At 41.9% G+C, this 24,291-nt stretch overlaps 1 protein-coding gene across 18 annotated transcripts in view; it reads left to right on the top strand.

Moving 5' to 3' along the window:
• The window catches only part of rapgef2 (Rap guanine nucleotide exchange factor (GEF) 2), a 124,154-nt gene that overhangs the window by 76,840 nt on the left and 23,023 nt on the right, over positions 1-24,291 (top strand). For 13 of the 18 annotated variants that reach the window (XM_037779490.1, XM_037779487.1, XM_037779488.1 and 10 more), the window contains 2 exons: positions 17,493-17,624; positions 23,088-23,265. In XM_037779490.1, coding sequence (XP_037635418.1) covers positions 17,493-17,624; positions 23,088-23,265 — 310 coding nt within the window. Of the gene's footprint in view, positions 1-8,344; positions 9,172-17,492; positions 17,625-23,087; positions 23,266-24,291 lie in introns of those variants that run through there. The other 5 variants (XM_037779500.1, XM_037779501.1, XM_037779504.1 and 2 more) reach the window with 4 other exon arrangements.

Genomic DNA, 24,291 nt, shown 5'->3' on the forward strand with positions numbered 1-24,291 from the left:
TTTAAAGATGCATTTGTGCTGCATTCTCCCCCTGATAGGTCTGGAACCAGTTGATACATATCATATCTCAATATTTCATCACTGAGTCCTGCCGTGTACCGAGCAGAAACGGAACGGCGAGGAAGAGGTTGAAAAGATCAGAGCTCAATGTGTTGAGCAGTCAGACCTGCTGAGAAACGGGAGAGCAGAGAGAACAAACCTGCCACTCTCGGGCCGCAGAAAAAAGCCGAGCTCCTATTTTTAGAGCTGTCCTTTGTGACAACCTGCTCTGCTTCAGCTGCGCGGAGATACAAAAGCCTCAGTTCTGAATAGACATTGTGTAGGAACCGCAGCGGTGAGAGAAGAAACGCTTCATTGTACACTTTTTTTTTAAGCTTTCTTTCCTCCTGCATTCCTTCATCTTTGGCTGTTTGTTTAAAATGATGCTGGGGAGCTTTTTAGGCATGCAGCTATTATTTCATTATTGATTAATCTGTTTGAATAATCTGTCAATCATTTGGTCCATAAAATAGAATCTCAATTTCCCAAAACCCAAGTTGACAGATTCAAATTGCTGGTGTTATAATGTGTGTTATAATTAATTTTCTGTCCACCGATAAATTGATTTATTGTTTCAGCTCTAGAGATTTAACATTATTTTTGAATCGGTAAATACAGTGAAGATGAATTGATTGATTGTCAAACATGGTCAGGATGGTTAAAGAGCGGGTCCATCTGCCTTCTGTGACATTTTTTACAAATGGAAACGCCCACTCAGCCATTGCAAAATGCATTGACGTGGGTTATCAAAGAAAGCTAATCAGTAAGGTTATGAATAATGTGAACGCTGGCACTCGCTGAGTCAAAGTCAGCTGTGCTAAGTTTGAAAATAACTGAAAGGATTAGTTTGGATTTTGTGAAGTAGGGTTGTATGTATACTCCCACGTTCTGCAAGATAAAATTAGTACTATTGTGAATGTAGTCTTGTGGCTTTTAAGAGAGCGATATAACTGCTTCAGTTCCCCGTCCGAAATGGCTGATGGCGAGGTAAAGCATCTGTTGACGGGAGCAGCAGAAAAATGTATTTTGGCCATTTAAAAAATCTAATTTGGTTAAAGTGTATGCTATATTTAAGATATTTTCACAGCTTTACCTTCCCATCATATAACCCTTTCTGATGGAGAACTGAAGCCATTATATCACTCTCTTGAAAGCCACCAAACTCCATTCACAGAAACAGTAATTTTATCTTCGTAGAACACGGGAGTTGCTGGTCTACCGCTGCATCGGTTAGTTTGTGTAATTGTGCGACTTTCGTATCCAAACTAATGTGGCGTCCACACAGCTGTACATTTCTTTGCTTGTGATCTCCTGTCTGCTTCTCCAAACTGGGAGCGTGCTAACCGCTATCTAAGTTACTGTATGTAACATTAATACACTGACTATAAGGATGTATATATACTGTACATGTAGCAGCGTCATCATGCAGAAACCTTCATCAGCTCATGTGCGAAAAGGTTTTTGAGTTGGGAAATTAGCATTTTGATGCTGAAACATTACATGTACTTAACCAAAATTTTAATATTTGGATTTGAATACATAAGGAACACTACTTTTGAAGCTACAGAATGATATAAAAACCTAAAAAAAAAAAAAAAATAAATAAATAATAATAATAATAATAATAATAATAGACCCGACCTTTAATGAAAAGAGGGGTCATAGTTCATTTAATTTCTATATTATAAAATAAAATAAAAGTGCATATTTATTCTCAGTTGTCTTTCTTTGTTTTGCTGAATTGAGAAGTGTGTCTCTCTTCCAACACAGACACCAAAAGCTAAATCTGTGTTTATAGTTATTAATAGATATCAGACTTTGACTGAAATAGAGCAGATATTTTTGGGAGCGTTCACACTTGATAACACAGCTGAAATTGTGCCGTGTGCAAATGAGTAAAAACGAGCAACTCATTTACAACCGGCTGCGGTTCATTTCTCAACCGGTGTTATAGAACACGCTTACTGACATTTGATTTGCTTCTCATGTCAGTTTTGACATTCAAAGACCTTTTTTAACCGTTGAGTGTTTTCAAAAGGCTTGACAGATGACATTTATTTCGATGGTAATGAGCCTGCATGGCGAGGATAACGAAGTACGCTGCTTTTGTTGTTTGTGTCATTTAAATGAGATCAAAATCTCTCACAGCAGAACTGTTTGATCTATTCAATGTTGAGCTGGTGTTAAACAATGCTGCAGGAGAGATGTACATAACGATTCTTATTCTGCTCGGCTGGTTAGGTAATGGTTAAAAATGTTTTGTGTGTGTCTAAAAATAAAATTTGTAGAGCTGTCTTGCTTCATGTTGGGCGAACAGTCCCCTGGATGCATCTTAATATTGAGAGAGAACATGAAAGATCATAGTGGTTTGGTGTTTTTTAGTTCAGTTTGAAACAGCAGTCTGGTTTACAGACATAAAGAAAGAGACTTTTATTAAACGTTCACATAATATTTAAACGTCTGTAACACTGGGTTAATATTGGCCATGATGTACCATCTTTTTTTGCACAATGTGATGAACTGTTAAGCTGCAAAAGATGATTTCAATTAACACATCAGATTCCACATGAGGCGTTATTGCTCACCCAGAGATCCATTTGACTTCACGCACCTTCCATCAAATTACGCTATAAAAGCCGCTTTAAATCCTGACATAATGAATCATCAAGGAAATAATTTCACTCTCCACTCATGACCTCTTCCCTTTTACACACCAACAGATTGTAATTATCACGGAGAAGTTGTCATTTACTTTTTGGTGTGTGGCTTTTTTCCCTCATTCATGTATGTATTTAAAGCAAGCTGAACAAGTAGCTTGTTAGATATTTGAGAGTCTCCAGTTCATTACATTCTGGTTCATTGAGGCATCTGTTTGTGGGAAACTGCCTCTCGTGTGATGGATTTCATCCTGTGTGGTTTTTGAGCAACATAACAAAAAGGCCTGTAGTGCCTTTAGAAGATATAGCCAAGGCTTGTTTTAGCCATGCTAGCGTCATGGCTTTATGGATGACAGTGTTGGTCTGTTTGTCGATCCATCACATTGGTCCAGACTGAAATATCTCAACAACTATTGGATGGACTGCTGTGAAAATGTTGTTCAGATATTCATGGTCCCAGGAGGGTGAAACCTACTGACTTTGGTGATCCTCTAACTTTTCCTCTGGTTGTTTCCTGTGAAGATGGAAGTTTATTTTGAAAGAAACTGTGTGCATTTAAGGAGCATAAATTGACGTGTTGATGGACGTAAGTCGGAAAATGCACAAAAAAAGGGGAATAACTTTTCGTAAGATATTATACGAACCGTTGTCTGAGGATATGTTGATCGCCATGATTGATTGTCATGAAATTTGCTACAGATGTTTATGTCCCCTTCACGATGAATCCTAATAACTTTGCTGATCTCTTAGTTTTTCATCTATCATCGCTGGATCAAACATTTTACTTTCCAATACTTTGTTTTATGACCAAATGCCTTCAAAAGTAATGACATCCCATCAGCCTCAGGTGCACTTAAGTGCTAATTGTTGTTGCTAAAACGCTGATCTAAAATAGAGAACACGGTAAAAAATGATACCTGCTAAACATCAGCATGCTTCTGTTAACATTTAGCTCAGATTTCCTTTCTTTCTGATATGGAAAGAACAGAAACGGGAACATTGGGCAAGAAACATAACATGTATCTGACTGACACTTTAAACCACTTCACTCCTTCACGCCCCCGCCATCGTTGCACAGTTAAAGACTTCCAGTTCATAACCTTCCACAGTTAGTCTAAAACCTGATCCGGAAACCTCGAGTTACTCATCAACTCCTCGCTCACTTGCCAGCGATCTCACTTTGCCACTTATTCTCCAAGAGCTTCTCTTTTCATTTACTTCTTCTGATTTATGCACCTTGGAGCAGGTGCAGGGGCACGACAGATGTTTCGCCCCCATGAACCTACAAGTGTAATCTTTTAAACGTGCCTGGCTGCCTGTGTTCCTGCCAAATTATTTCCAGAGCAGCGTGCAGGTGACAACAGCTTGATAAATGAAATAATCCCTTGGGCTGTCGGAGCTATGAAAATGTAGTCTCTTTATTAGATCATCTTTCTCGTTCTAACAATGCTATTTAGAGCCGTCGTCGTAATGGGACCGACTTCAAGGATTAATGCACCGAGCTGGCAGTCAGGAGCGCTGTGTTTCCTCCACATGAGGCCTCCCGTTGGCTTGCAAACACATTCAGTGAACAAGGATGGACACGGATCAATAAATCAGAGAACGTTGAGTTTGATCCTGTAATAGTGTACGTCTATGAGAAGTCATGTGTTTTGTTGTTAAGTGAGCAAGATACCGAAAAACTACCTGCTCAATCATTGCATGTCAAGTAAGATGTGGGAAGTCTGGTGATAGATGATTGAGTTTATGTTTGTTTGGCTGGTTGTTCCTACAGGCTGTCAGATGTTCAAAGTGATGTTTTTTCTGGTTTTCTTGATATCCTGGTCTTCCTGACTATGAATATGTATTCATCCGCAGCTGAAAATATTCCCTAACGAACACACTGTCTACTCTTGTTTGGGTTATGTTTGCTAAAAACTACTATGCTGTTTCAGGAAATCAGTTTTTAAAGACTTGCATCTTCGGGGGAAAACAAGTGTGCAGGTATTCAGAAATAGACTATAGCACATTGTTGGGTTCGTCATCTTCATGTGATTTGTCGACAGTCTAAAAGTGTAAAGAATCACCATTATCCACACCACACCGTTAAATTTAACAATCACTTTCTTCACTGTGATATCAGCTCTGTCTCCTGTCAAAGCTGTGTGATTTAACTATTTTCCGAACAATGTAATGTGTTAGTTTAAGAGAAATCCGAAGCATATCTCCAGTCTGTGTTCAGCTACATCATTTAACCACCTCTAGTCTCTTGCTCCAGAGCTGGTATGTATGGATAAAGAGGCACATTAAAGTCCCAAAACATTGAATTTTGGGGTGAGGAACTGAAATACTGGATGAGGAACTGAGCCATACGGTCCAGATGTGATAAAGTTTGTTGGTTTGTTTATGGTGCTTTTTGGATGCTTTTTGGGAGTATGTGTCCAAGTGTGAATGCAGAAACATCTCATCTTGCTGTGCTGGTTGGGTGTTCTGTAAGTCACTCAGATCATCAGCTAAATGCTTGAAATGTGAACTTGTGCCTTGTACTATATTTCTGAACAGAAATTGCAAAGAGTTGAATTAAGGCGTTAAAGCAGGTGGCAGATGTTGCCATGTAATAATGAGTTTTTCCGTTATCACCCTTGCTTTTCTGTGTGTGTCACGTTTGGGTGCACGGGGGTGTCGTCCAACAGCGTAATGAGGTTTTTATGGCTCTAATGTTACGCATCAGCAAGCAAAACACCATCACATGGCCAACCCTACAAATGCATTGAACAGTAGCAGCCACACCGGGTTCACAGACTGTTTACAAATGGCAGATGAGGCACCCCCCGCCCCCCACCTCCACCTCATGCATTTAGCACACACTGCTATTGAGTGCACTAATGTTATTCTCAAGTGGCGTTTTCCACGACACTGTCACAATCCTGTAAGATCGATGCCTCTCTCTCTTTACATTGAGCTTGTGATTAGTCAGTAAAAAAAAATATTAATTGGCTTGTTGGTTCCTAGAAAGCTTTAAACGAAGGGGGTTGGGCAGGAAGGTCTGATATTCCCCAGACACGACCCCGTTGCCGCGGTGATGTAATGATGCCCTCGGTCCTCTTCCCCCCACGGTGATTGTTGGAGACGTTAATGACCGAGCTGCACAGCGAAGCACCTGAGCTTTTTAGTTGTTGTGATACATTACATCATGGCTCGGGGCAGGAGAGGTGATGTCATACCGGGTCTCCAGCTTCCCTCCCCCTCACCTCCTCCCACTCAGCTCCCCGTTAGTTGGACTGGAGCGGCTCCAAAAACTAGCAAGCAGTACGCTGCTTTCTAGGCATTGTCTGAGGCAGAGCAGCCACAGCATAACAAAAAGCTCCAGCCTCAGTGGTCTGCACAACAACAAAAATAATGTGCCAAATGTTTTATTGCTTTTATTGGATTAGCTGTTGTTGATTTCAATGTGCATTAATCACATTGAGAAACTGTTTTTATATTTATGGGAGTTTGTATGCCGGCTTTTGTGCAATTTTTGCATAATTTCGACCTGATTAAGCTCAGATTCTACCTATACACATGCTGCCTTCAAATGGGGTCGTGTTGACCGTACAGGTGACCGTTTTGACCATGTTTACCGTGTTTACGAGAAGAGTCCATATGAACGTCCCCCTCTTGTGGTATTCACAACCTCATAAGTGCAAAGCTTCTGAAAGCTCAAGAGTTCACGAGTTGTGACGTGTTTGTTGACGTTGTCAGAAATGGTGGAGGCCATGGAAGTAAATTTTTCGGTGCATAATAATATTGTAATTTTAGTCGTATATTGTTTTTTTTTCTGTAATTTTATAGTATGTCTGAGGAAAATGTTGATATTCCCAACATCCTCGTATTTCTCCTCTAAACACCGACAGTAACGTTAATATTGCCGTTGCTTTGCAGCGGTGTTACCACGACTTAACCACTTGAATGCCAAGCATATTGTGTACACGATGTTGTAAACACAAGTTCACGAGTTTCATTTGAAGGTACCAATATATCTACGGGAAAATAAAAATACAGGCCTACATCTCAACAATAAAGTATTTAAATCCTAACTAAGATTGTCAATAACTGATGTCCATCTCCGTATAAAAACAGGCAGTATTAGTTGTAGCCGGGCAGTCATGTGTTCCATCATGTCAACATGTTTGACTTTTTGTTGCAACAATCATGGGAATGTTAGGGTCCATCCAATTAATTATCAATTGATTTTTGATTTTTTTCTTCAGATATCTTGTGATACTTTTTGGCATATTTGCTCAAAGAATAAACAATTAATCATCAAAATATTTCTAGTAGTAGTATCAGTAGTCTCAGCGCAAAAATTATGGTTTAGTTACTCATTATTTTTAATATCCAAAGTATTGCAGCTTTATACCGTTCTGTCTTTTATTTTTTCTAAACATCAAAATGACAAGTATTGTCAAGATTGACAGCGTCAAAATTTCAGAAAAACAGCATGACTGATGGGGTGTGACACTTCTTGATATATAAAGTGTAAATTATGACAGCTCTAGTTGGTAACATTAAGTCCTTTGTGTTTTGAATTGCTGAGTATACTTTGTGATATGAACTGCAGCAGCTCTGTTGTTTATTGTCTCGGTTGGCCTCTTTAAACCCCTCCATTGTTCACTGTGACGTCTTTTTTGTCATCTAAAGCACCATCCTAGGAATCTCTGTGTGTCTGGAGACCTTCATATATACGGGGACCTTCTGTATGGCTCCAATATCCAGAGTCTCTAGAGGCACGGCCTGCCACCTGAGCACACATAATACACTCACATACATAATTTTATCCCTCTTGCTCTCACAAAGCAGAGTAGGAGTGTTGTTTATTTGTTGGTGACGCTGCTGCTCATTGTACTACAGCTGAGTGAAGGTGAAGTAGAAGTCTATTGCATACTCTCTTCTCTTTTACATACACACACACACACACACACACACTCACACTCGTCTACCCTCCCTCCTCCATTTTCGCCGTGTCTCGCTGCTTCCGTCGCCACAGCAACTGAAAGCCCTGGAGGGTGTGTAGGGGGGCTGGCTGGGTGAGTGGGTGGGTTGGTGGGTGCAGGGGGGCTCGTGCTCACCCAGTTGCCATGGCTATTCCAGCTGAGTGACAGTGACAGAGTGACATCATCGCTGCCAGTCTCTGTTCTCATTTGTCCTCCTCTCTCTCATCTTCCCCTACTCCTTCTCCTAAGAAACGATGCTCCTCTCTTTCTGCCTCTTTTACTCACTCTCTCTCTCAAGAGGAAGTGCACTGCTGTCTCCCCGTTTCTGTCTCTCCCCCCGCCCAGGAAATGGCTTGCCTTCATCCCGGTTACTATGCCAACCGTCTCCAGCCGCGGTCTTGTGCCGAAGTGAGCGTGATAATGGCATTAACCCGCACTGTGCTCCTCTCCTCCCCTCCATCCCTTCATCCTTCTATCATCCATCCATCCATACAGTATACATTTTTTTGAATTCATTGTCTCCCTCCTGCACCTCTCCACTGTGTGTCAGCTCCATCCTGACGTGTTTTTTGTGCTCTTTGTGTCATCTCACTTTCATTTTTCTCATCCGCCCTTCTCCTCTTTCCATCTTTCCATCTTTCCATCTGCGCTGGGGGGGTGTTGTAAACCCTCCAGAGGGGGGGGGGGCACAGCCATAGTGGATGCTCTTACAGCATCACTGTCTGGCAGGGAGGAGGTCCTTACTCCCCTCCACCTCCTCCTCCTCCTCCACTCCACCACCACCCCCTCCCATCCTCCACCCCTGACACACATACACACATCCCCCCTGCTCTCCCTGTTACAAACAAACCACTGGGCTTTAACGCACAGTACCTCAGTGGAGGCTGCAGGCGTCTTCAAATAATCTAATGGTGCATAAAGGCGTCTCGTGTGTGTAGCTTTATTTTCGAGAGAGAGAGGGAGGGCAGATAGAGATAGAGAGAGGAGAGGAGAGGAGAGGAGAGGCGGAGGGAGCAAAACGTGAGTGAAAGTGTTGTCAGCCATTTTTTCCTCATCTTTTTTTTTTTTCCTGTTTTTTCTGCTTTAATATCGCGGACTGGAGATGTGATTGCGCGCAGAGAGAGGAGAGGAGCAAACGCTGGCTTTCGCTTTGGATAAAAGGATATTTTTTTTCCCTCTCTTCCTCCTCCCTCCTCTGTGGTTTTTATAAGATATTTCTGTGGCAAAGCAGCAGCAGGGAGGCTGGAATAAAACGCAGGGAGCTGGTGTTGGTTTGGAGCGACTAATCAGGCCAAACGGAACAGAGGATACTCCCAAAAACTGTCAAGCAGCAGCAGCCTCCTCCTTCCAGAGAGACGGAGGAGAGGAGAGGAGAGAGACTGAAGATGGGGGTCTAAATGCTGTAGCATCGAGCAGCTCCGGGAGATGTTAGATTTTCGCCCGGTGAACATTTTTTCATTATGAAACCATTAGCAGCATCAGACAGCAATGGAGTCCCGAGCCAGCAAGATAAAACCCCGGTAAGTATCCAGCCATATCGACGCGCTTTCTCCATCGCCCTCATTTATTAACCCTCTATAGATATGATTACCGGCTAATATAATGGATGTTGCATCGGGTTTCTATCGAGCCGAGATGAATGAATGAACAGCAGGGCATGGCCAAGGACGCGACAGAAAAACACCCCGACCAGACCATATAGTCTCATCACCAGAGACTCACTGCTTATTGAGCCTCTCCTCCGATGTGTGTCAGTGTGTTGTACTAGAAAACGGCCGCCATGTGCTTGCTGTCACTCACGCGCGCAGACACACGCACACTGCATGTACTCGTAAAATAATGGATTATGCGATAGAAGTGAAAACCCAATATAACTACCGGATCAATATGTGGCTAAAAGATGCAACGTATCCAAGCGTAATAGTGATTTTGCCTTCAGGCGCACACACATATCCAGCTGTGCACATGTGTGTGTGTGTGTGTGTGTGTGTGTGTTTGTTTAACGAGCGATGCCCTCATTATGTTTTACGACGCACTGAGATGACATTATTTGATTGTATAGCTCCTTATAATGCGCCCATGAAATTAATTACGCCAGGTGTCTTTATGCATTTGGAGAGAAATGTGTCCAAGCAGTAAATCAGGGTGGATTGATGGGAGGTGATGTCATGGAGTTTAGAGATGATGCTGCCCCAAATTCACTTATACCCCCACCTCTTAACCTCTATAGGAGCTGTTATCGTCATTGTATGTGCAAAAAATAGTTACTTAAAGCAGAATATGACAATGCAGTTGATGTTTTTTAGGCGTATTTTTAAGCCTCACCAGATGACGTACTAGTCTGACCCCATGCACGGTTCATTTAGTGCTGCTGGTGGTGGTGGTGCTGATGCTGGTGGTGCTGGTGGAGGTGTCTCTCTGCATTGGAGAGAAATCTGTCCTAACAGTAAATCAGGGTGGATTGATGGGAGATGATGTCATGGAGTATAGAGATGAAGCTGCCCTAAAATGCACTTATCCCTCCACCTCTTAACCTCTATAGTTACTTAAAAGCAGAATATGACAATGCAGTTGATATTTTTGGGGCATATTTTTAAGCCTCACCATCTGAAGTACTAGTCTGACCCCATGCACGGTTCATTCAGCGCTGCTGGTGGTGCTGATGCTGGTGGTGGAGCTGTCCGTGGTGCTGGAAGCAGCCGGCAGCTCCATCCAGCAGAGACACTCTGGAGGCCCGAGCTGATCTGCACTTGAACGGTAAACGGATTGATCGGCTGTCAGCGCCGCTGGCATCACTCACACGTCGGGAGGACCACACACACACACACACACACATATAGACACACACTGGGGAGGCAGGGCTGGGCTGTAAATCACACTGATGGACGGTTCCTGGATCGCAGAGCACACATGCCGAACGAAAAATCACCTTAATATGCCTCTAATAGTCATAGATGTGTCATTGTTGATGACATATATCTCATCCTCCCCTCCTCATAGTTTATGCAGCAGGGCAGCAGAGGCCTTATAGAACACTATTTTATTTTATTTTTGAAATGCACTGTATTTTATAATTATGTCTTTATGTGCCATATGTAGCCAATGGCAACTCTCCAGTAGGGGTGTCGAGATATTCCGGCATTGACGATAGGACGATAATAATGATATTTTAAAATTAAATATTGATATCATGTCAATAATGCACATATGATAATATCATATAAATAAACCCAGCACCTCTTAAATCATTTTATATATACAGTTATGGTTATAAAGTCTCTCTCCACTTCCCTATTCTCATATTTTGAGTGTAATTAATTTGCCAAAAAAGGAGACAAAATGTACAATAAGCAAATTTAAAGATGAATTTGATGGCACGGTTGTTTTTTTGTTTGTTTTTTTAATCTTCTACAGATGTCCCGATAATATAATTATCATGAATTCTTTTGGCCACAATAATCGTGTCATGAAAATCCGATAAGTTTGTAGTAAGGCTGCAACTAACGATTATTTTCTTTGTCAATTAATGTGTTGATTATTTTCTCGATTAATCGATTAGTTGTTTGGTCTATAAGATGTCATAAAATGGTGAAAAATGCCAAGTCAGTGTTTCCCAAAGCTCAAGATGACATCCTCAAATGTCTTGTTTTGTCCTAAACTCAAAGATGTTCAGTATACTGTCATAGAGGAGTAAAGAAACCAGAAAATATTCACATTTAAGAAGCTGGAATCAGAGAATTTTGACTTTTTTTTTCTTAAGAATTACTCAAACTGATTAGTCAATTATCAAAATAGTTGGCGGTTAATTTAATAGTTTAATCGATTAAGTCGATTCAATTTTATGTTGATGCTTGATATCAGCAGTATTAGCATTTCCTGCTAATAGAGTATGACTGTAATAATATATAGTCTTCAAGATGTGCTGTCATTTGAGTAATACCCTCATTGAAATAGATCTCTCAACATTGATTTGACTGGTTTTCCAGGAATCTAGCGAAGGCCACTCTACTAAAATATCCTTAAAAGATGTATCGTAGGGTGTTACTACTTTTAACAAAGAAAGGCAAAACAGCACCAATTGCACATCTTTCTAATTCAGCCATTGTTATTGGCAAAATAGAATAGTTTCTACAGCCAAAGCATGATAAAAGCCCGACACAAATGCACCTCAAGTGAGATAAAAACAAGCAGACAAGCCAACACAAATGGCAATTTAATAAAACCTGGAGAAACATGAGTGCAATAATCTAAGTTTGGCTCTTTTAACAATTGTCTTAGCTCCATATTCTGCAGTGAGGAGTAAACATGTGTCTTGTTTTTTCATGGGGAAGATCTTTATCTTCTCTTCCTGCCCCTTCATTAGACTTTTGTTTTCTTATGTTTTAGCATACAAATGGAGGCTTGTGTAAATATTCATTTAGCCCAGCACACCACAGGTAGAGTCAATATCAGCCACCTGATCTTATTACAGTCATGACATCACCGTAGTAGGCTCGTGATTGGCTGCTATAGGTGGAATTCCCAGACTGCTTATCTTTCCTCTGGAGACCGGTGATTCCCATTCTTATTGCTGCATTTTATCTTTACTGCAACAAGGCACACGTTGACTTACACCATCGTAGTACAATTCATGGTGATTTATTATGTTTTTATGGGCGTTTATGGCTTTATCTTTTGACGATTGCTTGGCCATGAGTGCTGTCTCCTTATCTTTGAACATTTTATTGAAATGCTATTTATGTACTAAAGACACAGGCCCAACTGTTTTATCCTCGCTGGGCTTGGATGATAAATTAGATAGAAATTGTAACGGGACTAGACACTGATGCCCTTCTCTGTACCACTAACACAACATGCTTTTCTTTATTTATTTACTTGACATTGTGTCACCTATAATCCTTATAAACTTGTTACCAACTGGCAGTAATATGATACCGTGTAAACAAACATACTTTTTGGAGATGTGTTGCACATCCACCAACATTCGTTAGGCAGGAGAAGCTTACTTTTTTACAATAATTGACATCTGGAGCAACAGTGATTTTAATAGCAATGTAGTGGACTGTGTAGGTTAGTCGCCACACGTCGTCTAACTTGCTGGCTTGTGTGGTACCGACTGGTGGAGCTGTATCTAGGGAGGGGAAAGCCCAGAGAGCATATCAGGCCCTTTTAATCGGACACCCCGCCGAAAGGGTTTTAATCTCTTGATCCGCGAGGCTCAGGAAAGCGAGAAGCTGCCACCGTGGTCAGGGGAAACTCTGGGATGTGCCTGCTGTCTCTTAGCCTTCCAACGTTTGGCAGCTCTCCATATTTTAACAAGTAGACAAAGTTAAAACCACATGTGAAAATGTTGAAAGGAGCCGCGCAGCTTCGGGCGCTTTTTAGCTGCTTTAAATTCAGAAAGAAGAATCGTTTTGTTGTTGTGTTTTGCTCCATAATTTAAACCTATTAAACCAACAATTTAAATCCTTTCAGAGAGGAAATATGAGGGTGTTTTTGAGACCCTTTTAATGCTTTGTGTACACCATTGCAAGGGTTGCATTTCTGAGCTTGGCCACCCACAATATTGGACATCTATCTAGCGTAGTGGCACAGATTCACCCCAAGCATGTAAAGGCGGTAAAGAGATTGAGAGCCAGCCAGCGCTTCCTTCCACCCAGGGCTTCCACCCAGCAATCTAGGTCATTAGGTCTACAGTGTAATTTAAGGAGCGCCACATCTGCTCACATGTAGGCAGAGCCTGAGTGTTGTGGCTCGAGCATTAGAGCGACGCTTAATCCTTCTGTGACAGCTGATTGGACGTATTTTGGGCTCGCGGTTCTGCAGAGCTCACTTCATTTGTTCGCAAGAGAGAGCGCTGAATTCGGAGCAAAGAGAGGCTGATACAAGGTAGGAGAATGATCACAATTCCATGCTGTCATTGTGAGTGTATAACTAATAGCTCTATACAGTAGCGTGCTTGTACATACTTTGTAGATCGATTGAGGTTAACGATGCACTGTACATGTGTTGCCATGTCGTCACGCCACTGATCGGAAAAGCGTAATGAGCTCGTGTCATTATTGTTGTGCCGGCATCCATCTTGGCCCCCGTCTCCTCTCGCATGCCATCGGGCCGAAGAGGTCAATGGACCACATGCTTATAGACTGAATGGACGCTGGCTTATTGGCCGACAGACAGATGACCTAAATGAGTGGAGAGAAAGGATTAAGTGTTTATTATCCTCTCCCTTTATCCCTCTTTCCTGCCCACCCTTTATCTCTGCCTCTTTCCACGGGGGGGGGGGGAGGGGCTTGTAGTTTATGGGGGTTTGTTTGGGAGGGGGTGGGACCTCTCCAGCTGGTTGTGGAAACCAGTGGGGGTATTATTATTATTGACATATAGACCACTCCAGTGGCTGGTTGGAAGGCCATATCGACAAACTCCTCATGGCCGGCCTTGTTTTTGCCTGCAGTGTCTCATCTAAAAGTATATTCTTAAAGAATAAGGCTGGTGATATTCCACATTTTTGTTATTGTCAACAAACCCAAGAATGCGTTAGTCCCTCTCCCATTAAAGTTGAAACCTCAAAGCCACAACACTGATTCATATAAATGTCCATAGTTGTAGCTCCAACATAACTCCACGTCTGTGGTTTGTATTACATGAGAGTGATAAACTGCAGCGTAATCTATTTTGCTCCCAAAAGTCATCAGAAGAAAATGTGATGAGGCTTTATCACGGCAGTTACGAACAGACAAAGAGATCCGTCACGCCGACACAATAACGCCCAGCAGCCGGTACTAATAATAACGTGGAAGTCAGCTGGAGGCGTTGAGAGTGAAGTCGACCAGACGAGGGGATGGGAAAATAGCAGCCTGAGGGGGGGGTTAGTGACTGACTGGCCCCTCCGGTCGACCATTTTGGTTAGTGCAGCCAGCCAGATAATTAAACGTGATGGCAATCTTTGACACAGTGTAGTCACATCACACCTCAGTGCCACAGGAGCAGCGCTGTCTGGCTCTCAGTCTCTTGTCTCCGACACATAAAGGAGCGTTGTGAATGAATATGTCTTATTTTTCTAATTCCAACCCCCCATCCCTCCTCAAAAAACAGCTCAGGAAGGTCTCCAAATATCTTGTCACACCTTCTGTCAAATCAATTCAGTGCCACAACACCTCCGAGCTCTTCAATTTTATTGCGGCTGGGTCTCAAAGGGCAGATCATGAATATTGAGAAGTCAAAACTAGTTTCCAATATTGCACAGTGATAATTCTGCCAGCTTTCCTTCCCATTTCCAAAAACTCTTTAATTAACCGACGAGTGCTTCAGAAGCTGTGACGTTTCCTCAGAGTTCGTTCAAGAGCAAGATGACGGCTCAAACCCATTTACTTGCAAATGAACCTCCCAAGATGTATTTCTATCCAATCTATTCCGTTTGTCAAGCAAGTGAGACTTCATAGTGTTGCCGCTGATTTACAAAAACTATCTGAGGCAGTTATTTACAGCACAAAGTGCATTTGGAGACACTGACACCCAGACAAACTACTGTTCTTCAGAGACCGTTTTACCTTTTACAGCTCAGATAAGAGGAGCTAAAAGCCTCGCTATAGTGCACAATCTGTCCAGTGTCTCACACCCACATCAGGATTTACTGAAGCAAAATCTGGCCTTTATGTACTGGCACTTATCAGAGCTGGATTAAAAGTGTTTTACTGTCCAGGAGAAACATTTAAAACACATAAATAAAATTAAAAATCTTGTTTACTATCCACATCTGAAATCATACGACTTGTACAAAAACTGCTAAACTCTCTCTCTCTCTAGATGCTTAGATTTAGCTCTGATATCATATGATGAATGAAGCAACCTAGTTAAATCAGCCACGTTTGACTTTTAGGTGTAAAAAATGTAATATTGATGATCTGCCGCAGCCAGAAGTGGAGTTTAAAGCTGCTCAGAGCGGTCTCCCTGCTGAGTATCAAATATATATTGGTAAATAAAACATTTGGCCATAAAATATTTACGTCTATAGACTCCATGAACCAGTTCACGCAGTTTGATTAAATTCATAATTCACCCCTGTGGCTTTCCAGTCGGATAAGATGGCTTTCATTCGAAAACACTATATATTGAACACATTTAAAATAATATATAAAATAAAGGAGTTAAATAGCTAATACCTGAGATTTACTGTCATTATAGATATAATCTAATATAATAACTTCATTTCCCCAATGAGGGATTAATAAAGTACTTCTAAATTCAATAAATAGCCTGTTTGAAACCAAAGTGTTGATGTATGGTACAGTCGCTTACTGATCGATTCATTTGCAGATTATTTCCTCGATTAATCGATTAGTTGTTCGGTCTATAAAATGTCAGAAAATGTCGATCAGTGTTTCCCAAAGCCCAAGATGACGTCCTCAAAATGTCTTGTTCTGTCCACAACTCAAATATATTCAGTTTACCGTCATAGAGGAGGAAAGAAACCAGAAAATATTCACATTTAAGAAGCTGGAAGAAAAGAATTTGACTTTTTTTTATTAAAGAAATGACTGAAACTGATTAATCGAATATTGAAATATTGGCGATTGATTTAATAGTTGACAACTAATCGATTAATCTTCGCAGCTCTAAATTGTAATGTCTATAAAATCGTGAAAACTACTCAAGCTCTCGTCCTCTTAGACTTTGTTTATGCCAGTCCAAACCCCCAAATATTCAATTTATAATGATAGAAAACAGAGAAAAAGCTGAGTTTCAGCTCTACTACAGTACAGTACAGCGTGTTCTTCAAATAACCCACAAACACTGTTGCTCTACTAACTGCTCCACTTGTTTTTGTTTTAATCATCTGCGTCTTAAACCGTCAGCAGGGTGTTTTCTGATGCATTTTACATTTCAGGGTCATCTCCATAGAGAAGTGGGTTGGCTCATTTACTATATGGCTAATTACAGCGCAGTTTTCTGTTACTTTCTACAGTATGAATTACTCAGAGGGGTTCCCCCCCCCCACCACCATTACTGCCTGGTGTTCATTTAGGTTCTGCGAGTTTGCTTGCTTTAATTGGGGTATTTCCTTGATGTATGCAGCGCTTCTTGTTGGTTTACTCCGCTCATAAAAAGGAAGTTCCAGCGCAGCTAACGGCTAACTGCTGCTATCAGGAGCTGCATAAGTGTTATCGCAGTGAGACTGAGGTTCGTTAGACCTGGTAGACTTTTTGATAAATGGACAGCGTGGTCTTTTACTGACACGTCGAGTTTGAAGTTTGAAGACGAGGAGACCTTTTTTTATTCTCTCCCATGTTGTGATAAACTTAATTAACTTAACTTAAATAAATGTTTCTGACAGATTCTATGAAGTCGGATGTTTTAATTAACAACGGCCTTTTTTCTTTGCTTGGATAATAAATCATGTGTAAAGTTGAGCTCTTACAGCGGGACTAATTAAAATGTTTTGTTCTGTTAACATTGTATAATCACTGCTATGGAATAAAGACAAAGATAATCCTAATGTTCATGAATAGAAGAGTGTCTTTGGCTACTTTCCAATTAAAATTAAAGGGGCAATATTTTTTTTTTATAGTTGCAAAAGTACAATTTGTTCTTACAACAGCGACTATTCATCAAAATGACTCCACTGTAATACGATAAAAATAGGAAACAAATACAAGAAATGCAATAATATCCAAGTAGATCTTCAATCAAACTGAAGGACAACAAGCCGTTAAGTGTGTCGCCACTTGGCCGGCGGCCAGCTTGAGTGTTAGCGTTGTGAGCGTGACCAGCGGTGGCGACTGAGCTGGCTGATACTGACCATCTGTGTGTATGTTGTGTGTGTGTGTGTGTGTACGTGCAGCTCCCCGCAGACTTCAGCAGACTTCACCTGGCCGACGGCTTGCACCCACAGGTGACCCACGTCTCCTCCAGCCACTCAGGATGTAGTATCACCAGCGACTCTGGAAGCAGCAGCCTGTCAGACATTTATCAGGTAAGGACGCCCCCCATTGGCGCTGGATCCCCAGTTTGGACCCCCTCTGGATAGATAGGCCACTAGGTGTGATAGTCGGTTAACTGGACCATCTCTGAACGGGTCGGAACAGGTCGGTCATGTGAGCTTAAACCTCGCCCGGACTAGTTAGGGTCTTCGGTCTTAAGCCAATTTCATTTCTTATCTTTCTTGCTGGGAGTTAGTTTGGAAGATCGATAGCACTCTCATGTCTGTACAGTAAACACGAAGATAGTATCAGCTTAGCTTAGCGTACATTAAACTTAAAGTTAACCAGCTGCTGCCTGTAGCTCCATATTTACTGTACACAGACATTTTGATTGATTGATTGAAACATATGACAGAATTGATTGATTTGGGGTTAACTGGCTTTGACAATGGGACGTTTTTTAATTAGCTTACTTTCTATCTTAAACTAACACGACATGTTAACGAGTTTATAGTATTTAATAAACTGTCAGCTAATGGTTTTAACCCGATCTGCGTGGATAAATTAAGGTTGAACGGCTCATATTATGGTGAGACTCTCCTTGGTGAAATGACAAATATACCCCTCGGGACGGCGGGTTAGTCTCATTAAGTAGGACAAGAACATTTGGGGAAAGAATGTAAAACGCTTGGCAGCCAAACAGACCATGAGACACTAATAGGACACCGTCACTGCTCGACGGGAGACGAGCACACAGGCGGGTGGCTGCGAGCAGGTGGGCCGGCCTACATCCTGACTCCGGCTCCCGCCTCTCATCACCTCAAAGCAAAAGTACAGAACTCCCAGGGAGCTGTGACGTACAATCCCGTGCGATAAGGAGCTTTATGAGCCATTTTTATGCTTCAATAATACAGTGAATATGTTTTTTTGTGGTTAGAGTGTGACTAAGGTAATGAATAAGTAGCACTTTGACAAAAGAAAATGTAAATATATTCCAGCAACTTTACCCCCCCAGAGGTAAATAAAAAACAATTCAGCTCAAAAAGAACACACACACACAATCTCGTGACTGTGGACGTGCCCCAAACCCTGCAACTAATCCTCTTAGCGCAGAGCACCCACCCTATTGGCTCCTAATACCGTCACCTGCTGTGTGCCTATTTGTGTGTTTGTAAGTATGCTTGCGACTGCGCTCGGGGGCGTCAGTCACAATCACTTTGTTTTGTTTGGACCTCTTCTTGGCTCGTGTTTGTGTGTGCAGGGGCTTTAGATCAAATTGTTTGAATACAGCTTTGTAATTGCGTGTTAGGGCTGTTTGAGCGTGTGCTGATCGTAAAGACATGTGTGTGTTTGCGTGTTTGGCCGATGCTGAGACTGGCTGGGGCAGGTTGAACAGGCTCTCCTGTCCTCAGTCTGTGATCCCGCTCTTACAGCCATCTGCCAGCTCTGTCTCCTGATTCCTCTCTCTTTGAAACACACTGTCCTGTTTCCTCCTTTACTTCTTCTTCTCTCAATTCTCCTTTGCTGGACAGCTTTTAATCTACCTGTAGCAACTGCTGCTCTGTCACTGAGTGCTTTATATACTCAGACACCTTCATTTAACTTGTCTCAGTCTCAGTCGTTCTCTCTTGTCACATGTGATCAAACTTCTCGGCTCAGCTCACTGGTGATCTACTTAATGTGTGTGTGTGTGTGTGTGCTACACGTGTTTTACCTACTGGGCGATTATACACTTTTCCTCACAGTCCCACGTATCTACTAGAGATGTAACAATACATCGATCTAGATCAATAATATATCAATGATTAACCATACAATATCATCGATCTAAAGTAAAAACATCGATACATATCTTTAAGATGCGCCTTTATTTTGAAACTCCCATGGCACGTCTGTGTCACCATTTCCATCCAAGCGACACCTCCTTCCCAGTAAAAGAATTGTCAAATCATATTAGATGTGTTTTGCGAGTTTGGGACTGAAGTGGAACTGATTGTGTTAAATAAACCTATGATATCATCTCAGGCCCCGGAATTGAATCTAATCGAAATCGTATTGTGGCAGACTTTGTGATAGTGTATCAGCAAATATTGTATTGTTGTCCAAAGAATCGAAATAATACCGTATTGTGATGAAACTTGCGATTTAAACCCCCAGTAACTGCTGTCCAAATTAGAGCTGAAACAATTAGTAGAGTGATAGAAAACTAATCTGTAATTAATTCTATTTTCTATTTTTCAATTAATCGTTTGTGTCCTTTTCAAAGCAAAAATGCCAAACAGTTGCTGGTGCGAGAGTCCCAAATTTGAGGATTTGCTGTTCTTCTTTGTCTTTTATGTTACGAAACTGAATATTTTGGAGTTTTGGACTGTTAGTTGAATCAAACAAGCAATTTAAAGATGTCAATTTTGGCTCAAACTAGCCAAGAGGAAGCTTCTGGTCAATTAAAACCATGCAGTTTATTTCTACTTGTGACCCCCTGTCACTGATTGCATATATAATATATGTCTTTGGATCGTGATTTGTTTCAATATTAAAAAAAAACACATAATTTTCATAATTCTTTGAACATGTTTTAGAGGCCTGAAGAAGTAAGATGATCCAGTAATTCACAGGAACGTATATATCATTCTGTTTTGCAGAAATATTTCTATTTCCCTCTCCTCTTAATCGTCTCCTGTCCTCTCACATTAATCTTAAAACTGCTTGGGGTTACTATTAGTAGCAGTTAGTAAATAAAGGAGATAGTTTGTCTTCTACTCTTATCAACCAATCTTCAGGGTTGAACTGCTTCTGCTCAAAAGACCCCCTCCATCAACTTTTAGACCACTCACACTCTGCACACAAAATTAAAATGCATAAGCAGTAAAGATGGATAAAAGGATTAAAACTCATCTTGCTGTCATGGGGTACCCGGCATGACTCCCCAAACTGTTTGCTTTATGCAACATTACGTTATCGTTAGCTAAAGTTGCACCCTGCAGGTTTCAGAATTCTTAATGTGGCATTGTAGATCACGAGCGATGTTTGTGGTCTTCACTGGGGGGTGTTTTCTGAGTAAACGGATCAGGGGAGGGCTTGTTCTTTACACTTGAGACCACAGGACGTTGATGGTACAAAGATATATGGGTGTTAGATTTTAATATTAGAGCTGCTGAGCTAATAGGGGGTACAGGTTGTTGATGGGAAGCATTGAATAGTTTAACCACTGTACCAACATCACTCTCACGTCAGCGGCAACATGGCGCACTGTTTTGTGTCTGAATAAATCATGAAATTGGTCCTTCAGAAGGACTTTGAAAGCATTGATCCAAGAATAGCCCTGATGAAATATTAACAACACCTGACTTGCCCGCTGACTTGTAATGCCTACTGCACATTAATGGATTTTTGATGCATAGAAGACACGACAAACGAGCCCGTGCACAAATACAAAGGCAGCCTGTATTTAAATACGGCGTGCTGGCTTCTCAGATTTTAACAAGCCTATCTCCATGTGGCGTGTTAAGTCACTGTGGCGTCTATGAAGGGATAATGTGCATCCTCACTCCTCTTTTGCTGATTTATGTTTGTTCCCTAATATATGAGCTGCAGATAACAACCTGTCTAGTGTGTCCTCTGTCCATCTGTAGAAAATGGGCAATGAATATGCAACTGTCTGTGGTTTTAGGACAAAGGGTGCTCAGGGAATACTATTCAAATTGTCTGAAATCCTTCCATATTCAGACATTTTAACACTAGGTTTATTTTAGTGCATCCATTTCAAGGTTATAATAGTTTTGACGTTTCATTTCAGTTTATTTTTAGGAGTGTATTTGCTAGTTTTGGTTTCCGTTTTTTAGTTTTACAGTAGTTGTAGTTTTTTTTTTTGTTAAGGCCAGTTACAATGTCTCAAAAGTATAGCTACATATACATACAAAATATTCAGGCTACTTTCGTGAAACAATTGCGGCATAGCACCGTCTCTTAGAGTGTCAAGTCCGTTCCAATTTCTGTGTTTCAATGTCACGAGAGTTGACAGAAATTTTCAAACTAAAATTGAAATGAATTTACGTTCATTTTTATTTTATTATTAGTTTTTTACCCAGGCAGTTTTTCTTAAAGGATATCGTTTTTATTTAGTTTTAGCTTACTAAAAATATTTCTCACTGTTTATTTTTGTTTTAGTTGACTATAATAACCTTGATCCGCTCTAGTTATTGATTTATTCTATTTTTAGATAAGATATACCGCACTTTATTCTTTACTGCTCCTTACTTCATCTATGACTCTCCACTGTCAAAAGGCCTCTGTCATACAACCAGATCGCCCAGCCCCGCCCACGAGGGCGTGTGGTCCGGTGACGCCCCAAATGGCCACTCAGACACTGGCCTGAATCATTAATGAGCCTTCTGCACATGGCGTTTGAGGAGAAATGACATAGGGCTTCTGTGAGAGACCTGGGCACGGCGACTCTGAGCTCTGAAAGATTCAAAAGCAGACTGACAGTCTGGGAGGTGAAGATGCGTCTGGCTCTGGGATTTTGCGGACAGTTTGCAAAGGCAACCTTTTCTTCTCTTTCTGCTAAGAAGCTTGAGGTTGGGCACCAGATTGAGGTAGGAAGGGGTGTGTTTTTTTGCACGGTGCTGGGGGATGCTTTGTAGTCCTTTTTATCCAACTGCTTTGGTTTCACGTTGTGTGAGCGTGAACCAGGCGATGTGGCCCTTCTGTCATTTATAGAACTATTTCCTTTGGTGATAGCAGAGGAGCTCTGTTAGTATCACTCCTGCACTACTTCTCTCGCTCCTCATCTCGCTTAATTTTCCTCATCTCCGCACGTATTTCATCTTGTGCTTTCAAAGAACAGGATCTGGCTTGGAGGCAGGCGGTGGAGTTTTGCTGAGGGGGAGAGGAGAGGAAAGTTGGGAGTTAATTAGCTTGTTACTATGCATCGCAGCGTGTTTGGTATGCAGTGTTGACGCCTGTCTTTCTCTTACAGTACAGAATACCTCTAATCCATTTTCATTAAATGGGTCAAATCTGCACAACAGTTTTACAGAAGCTCTTGTTTTATTTTGCTTACAGTTGGAAACGCAGCTGATGTTTGTACTGTGAAATGATTTCAGCAGTGTGTGTGTGTGTGTGTGTGTGTGTGTGTGTGTGTGTGTGTGTGTGTGTGTGTGTGCGTGCGTATGCAACCGCCGCCTCCTTATTATGCTGAGTTTTTACCCTGGCTGTTTACAAATGAGTTTACTCTGTCTGAGTTTTGACAGCTGAACATGGTCACTGGCTTGGTCAGCAGCTGCCAGCATTTTATTCGCTTTTCAGGCATCTAGCTGACAAGCATTGTTTGTAAAGAGCATTCAGGTAGGTGGTTCAGTGTCGCGCTCAAAGGCTGCAGATGGACATCTGAACTTTTGTTTGTTGGCTGTTAGTTCTCCAACTGCTGATGTTGGATGGAGACACCAACTCCCTCACCTTGTCGAGCTTTATTCGCAGATTAACTGACTCATTTCTCGTCTGTTTACTCTTTCTAGGCCACAGAAAACGAACCAGGCGACATGGACCTGAGCGGCTTGCCAGAGACCGCCGTCGACTCCGAAGAAGACGACGATGAGGAGGACATCGAGCGAGCGTCGGACCCCCTCATGAGCCGGGACATCGTGCGGGACTGCCTGGAGAAGGACCCCATGGACAGGACCGACGATGACATCGGTGAGCATGCTGTGACAGACGGTGTTTCAATGCAGCTTACGAATAGCACTATTATAAATAGTTATTTTGCCACGCAGTCTATTTTTTGTGCATGCCTGAGAGCGCCGAGGCTTCTTTAGAGAAGGGCGTGTTTTCAGAGATATCTGCAAAAAAAGCACGAGCAGTGTTGTTCCCGGCTGGGACAGCACTCCTTGTCCCAGTTTGAGATTAATTCAGTGCAGTATAAAAGCCACACCCTCCTTTTCTTATTTAAATTGGTCACAATAAATCTACATTTGTCTGAAGCCTGTTTTGCCTCCCTGCTCTCATTTACAACGTGGGCTTTCGAGTAATTCTCAAAGCCACATCGGGCTCGCAGTATCATATCCCTTAAAGCTATGACTCAACTCCAATGATAATGATAGGCATGTTTAAAAAAAAGCATGTACACAGTGTCAGAGCTTAGCTACAGATGTGGACTGGGGGAGGATGATGCACTGGATGCAGAGAGTGAGAGCGAGTGCCAACCGTTCTCCCCCTCCCCCCTCTTTGGCTGATCTCCCCCCCACCCCCCCGCGGTACACCCCTCCCTCTGCCGGCAGGCTTTTCTAGGTCACTCCAGCACATCCTCTCGCCTCACCTCTCCCAGCACATTAAACTTTCAGAGCTTCCGCAGCTTCACACACGACGCTGTTGCCATGCCAAGCACAGGTCAGCCAGAACGCCAGACTGCTGCCGGCCAGCCAGGAGGGGAGAGATGGTAGATGGGGGATAGAGAGAGAGAGAGAAAGAAAGAGAAGAAAGAGAGAGAGAGAGAGGGGGGGGGGGGGTATTTTCCTACTTTGGACCTCAATGCAGAATGTCTCTGGATTATAAAGAGCATTTCCCTTTCTGACACACCTAGTTCAATACACCCAATATTAAAGACATTCACCCAAATAACAAAACAACAGATTTTCTTGCACATACAGCAGTATTTTGGTGTGCCGGGGTTTAAAATATTCACAAAGGAGGTGAAAATAATTTAGTATAAGCTGCTTAAAATAA

This window comes from Sebastes umbrosus, chromosome 9, assembly GCF_015220745.1.
Source record: "Sebastes umbrosus isolate fSebUmb1 chromosome 9, fSebUmb1.pri, whole genome shotgun sequence".
Lineage (NCBI taxonomy): Eukaryota > Metazoa > Chordata > Actinopteri > Perciformes > Sebastidae > Sebastes > Sebastes umbrosus.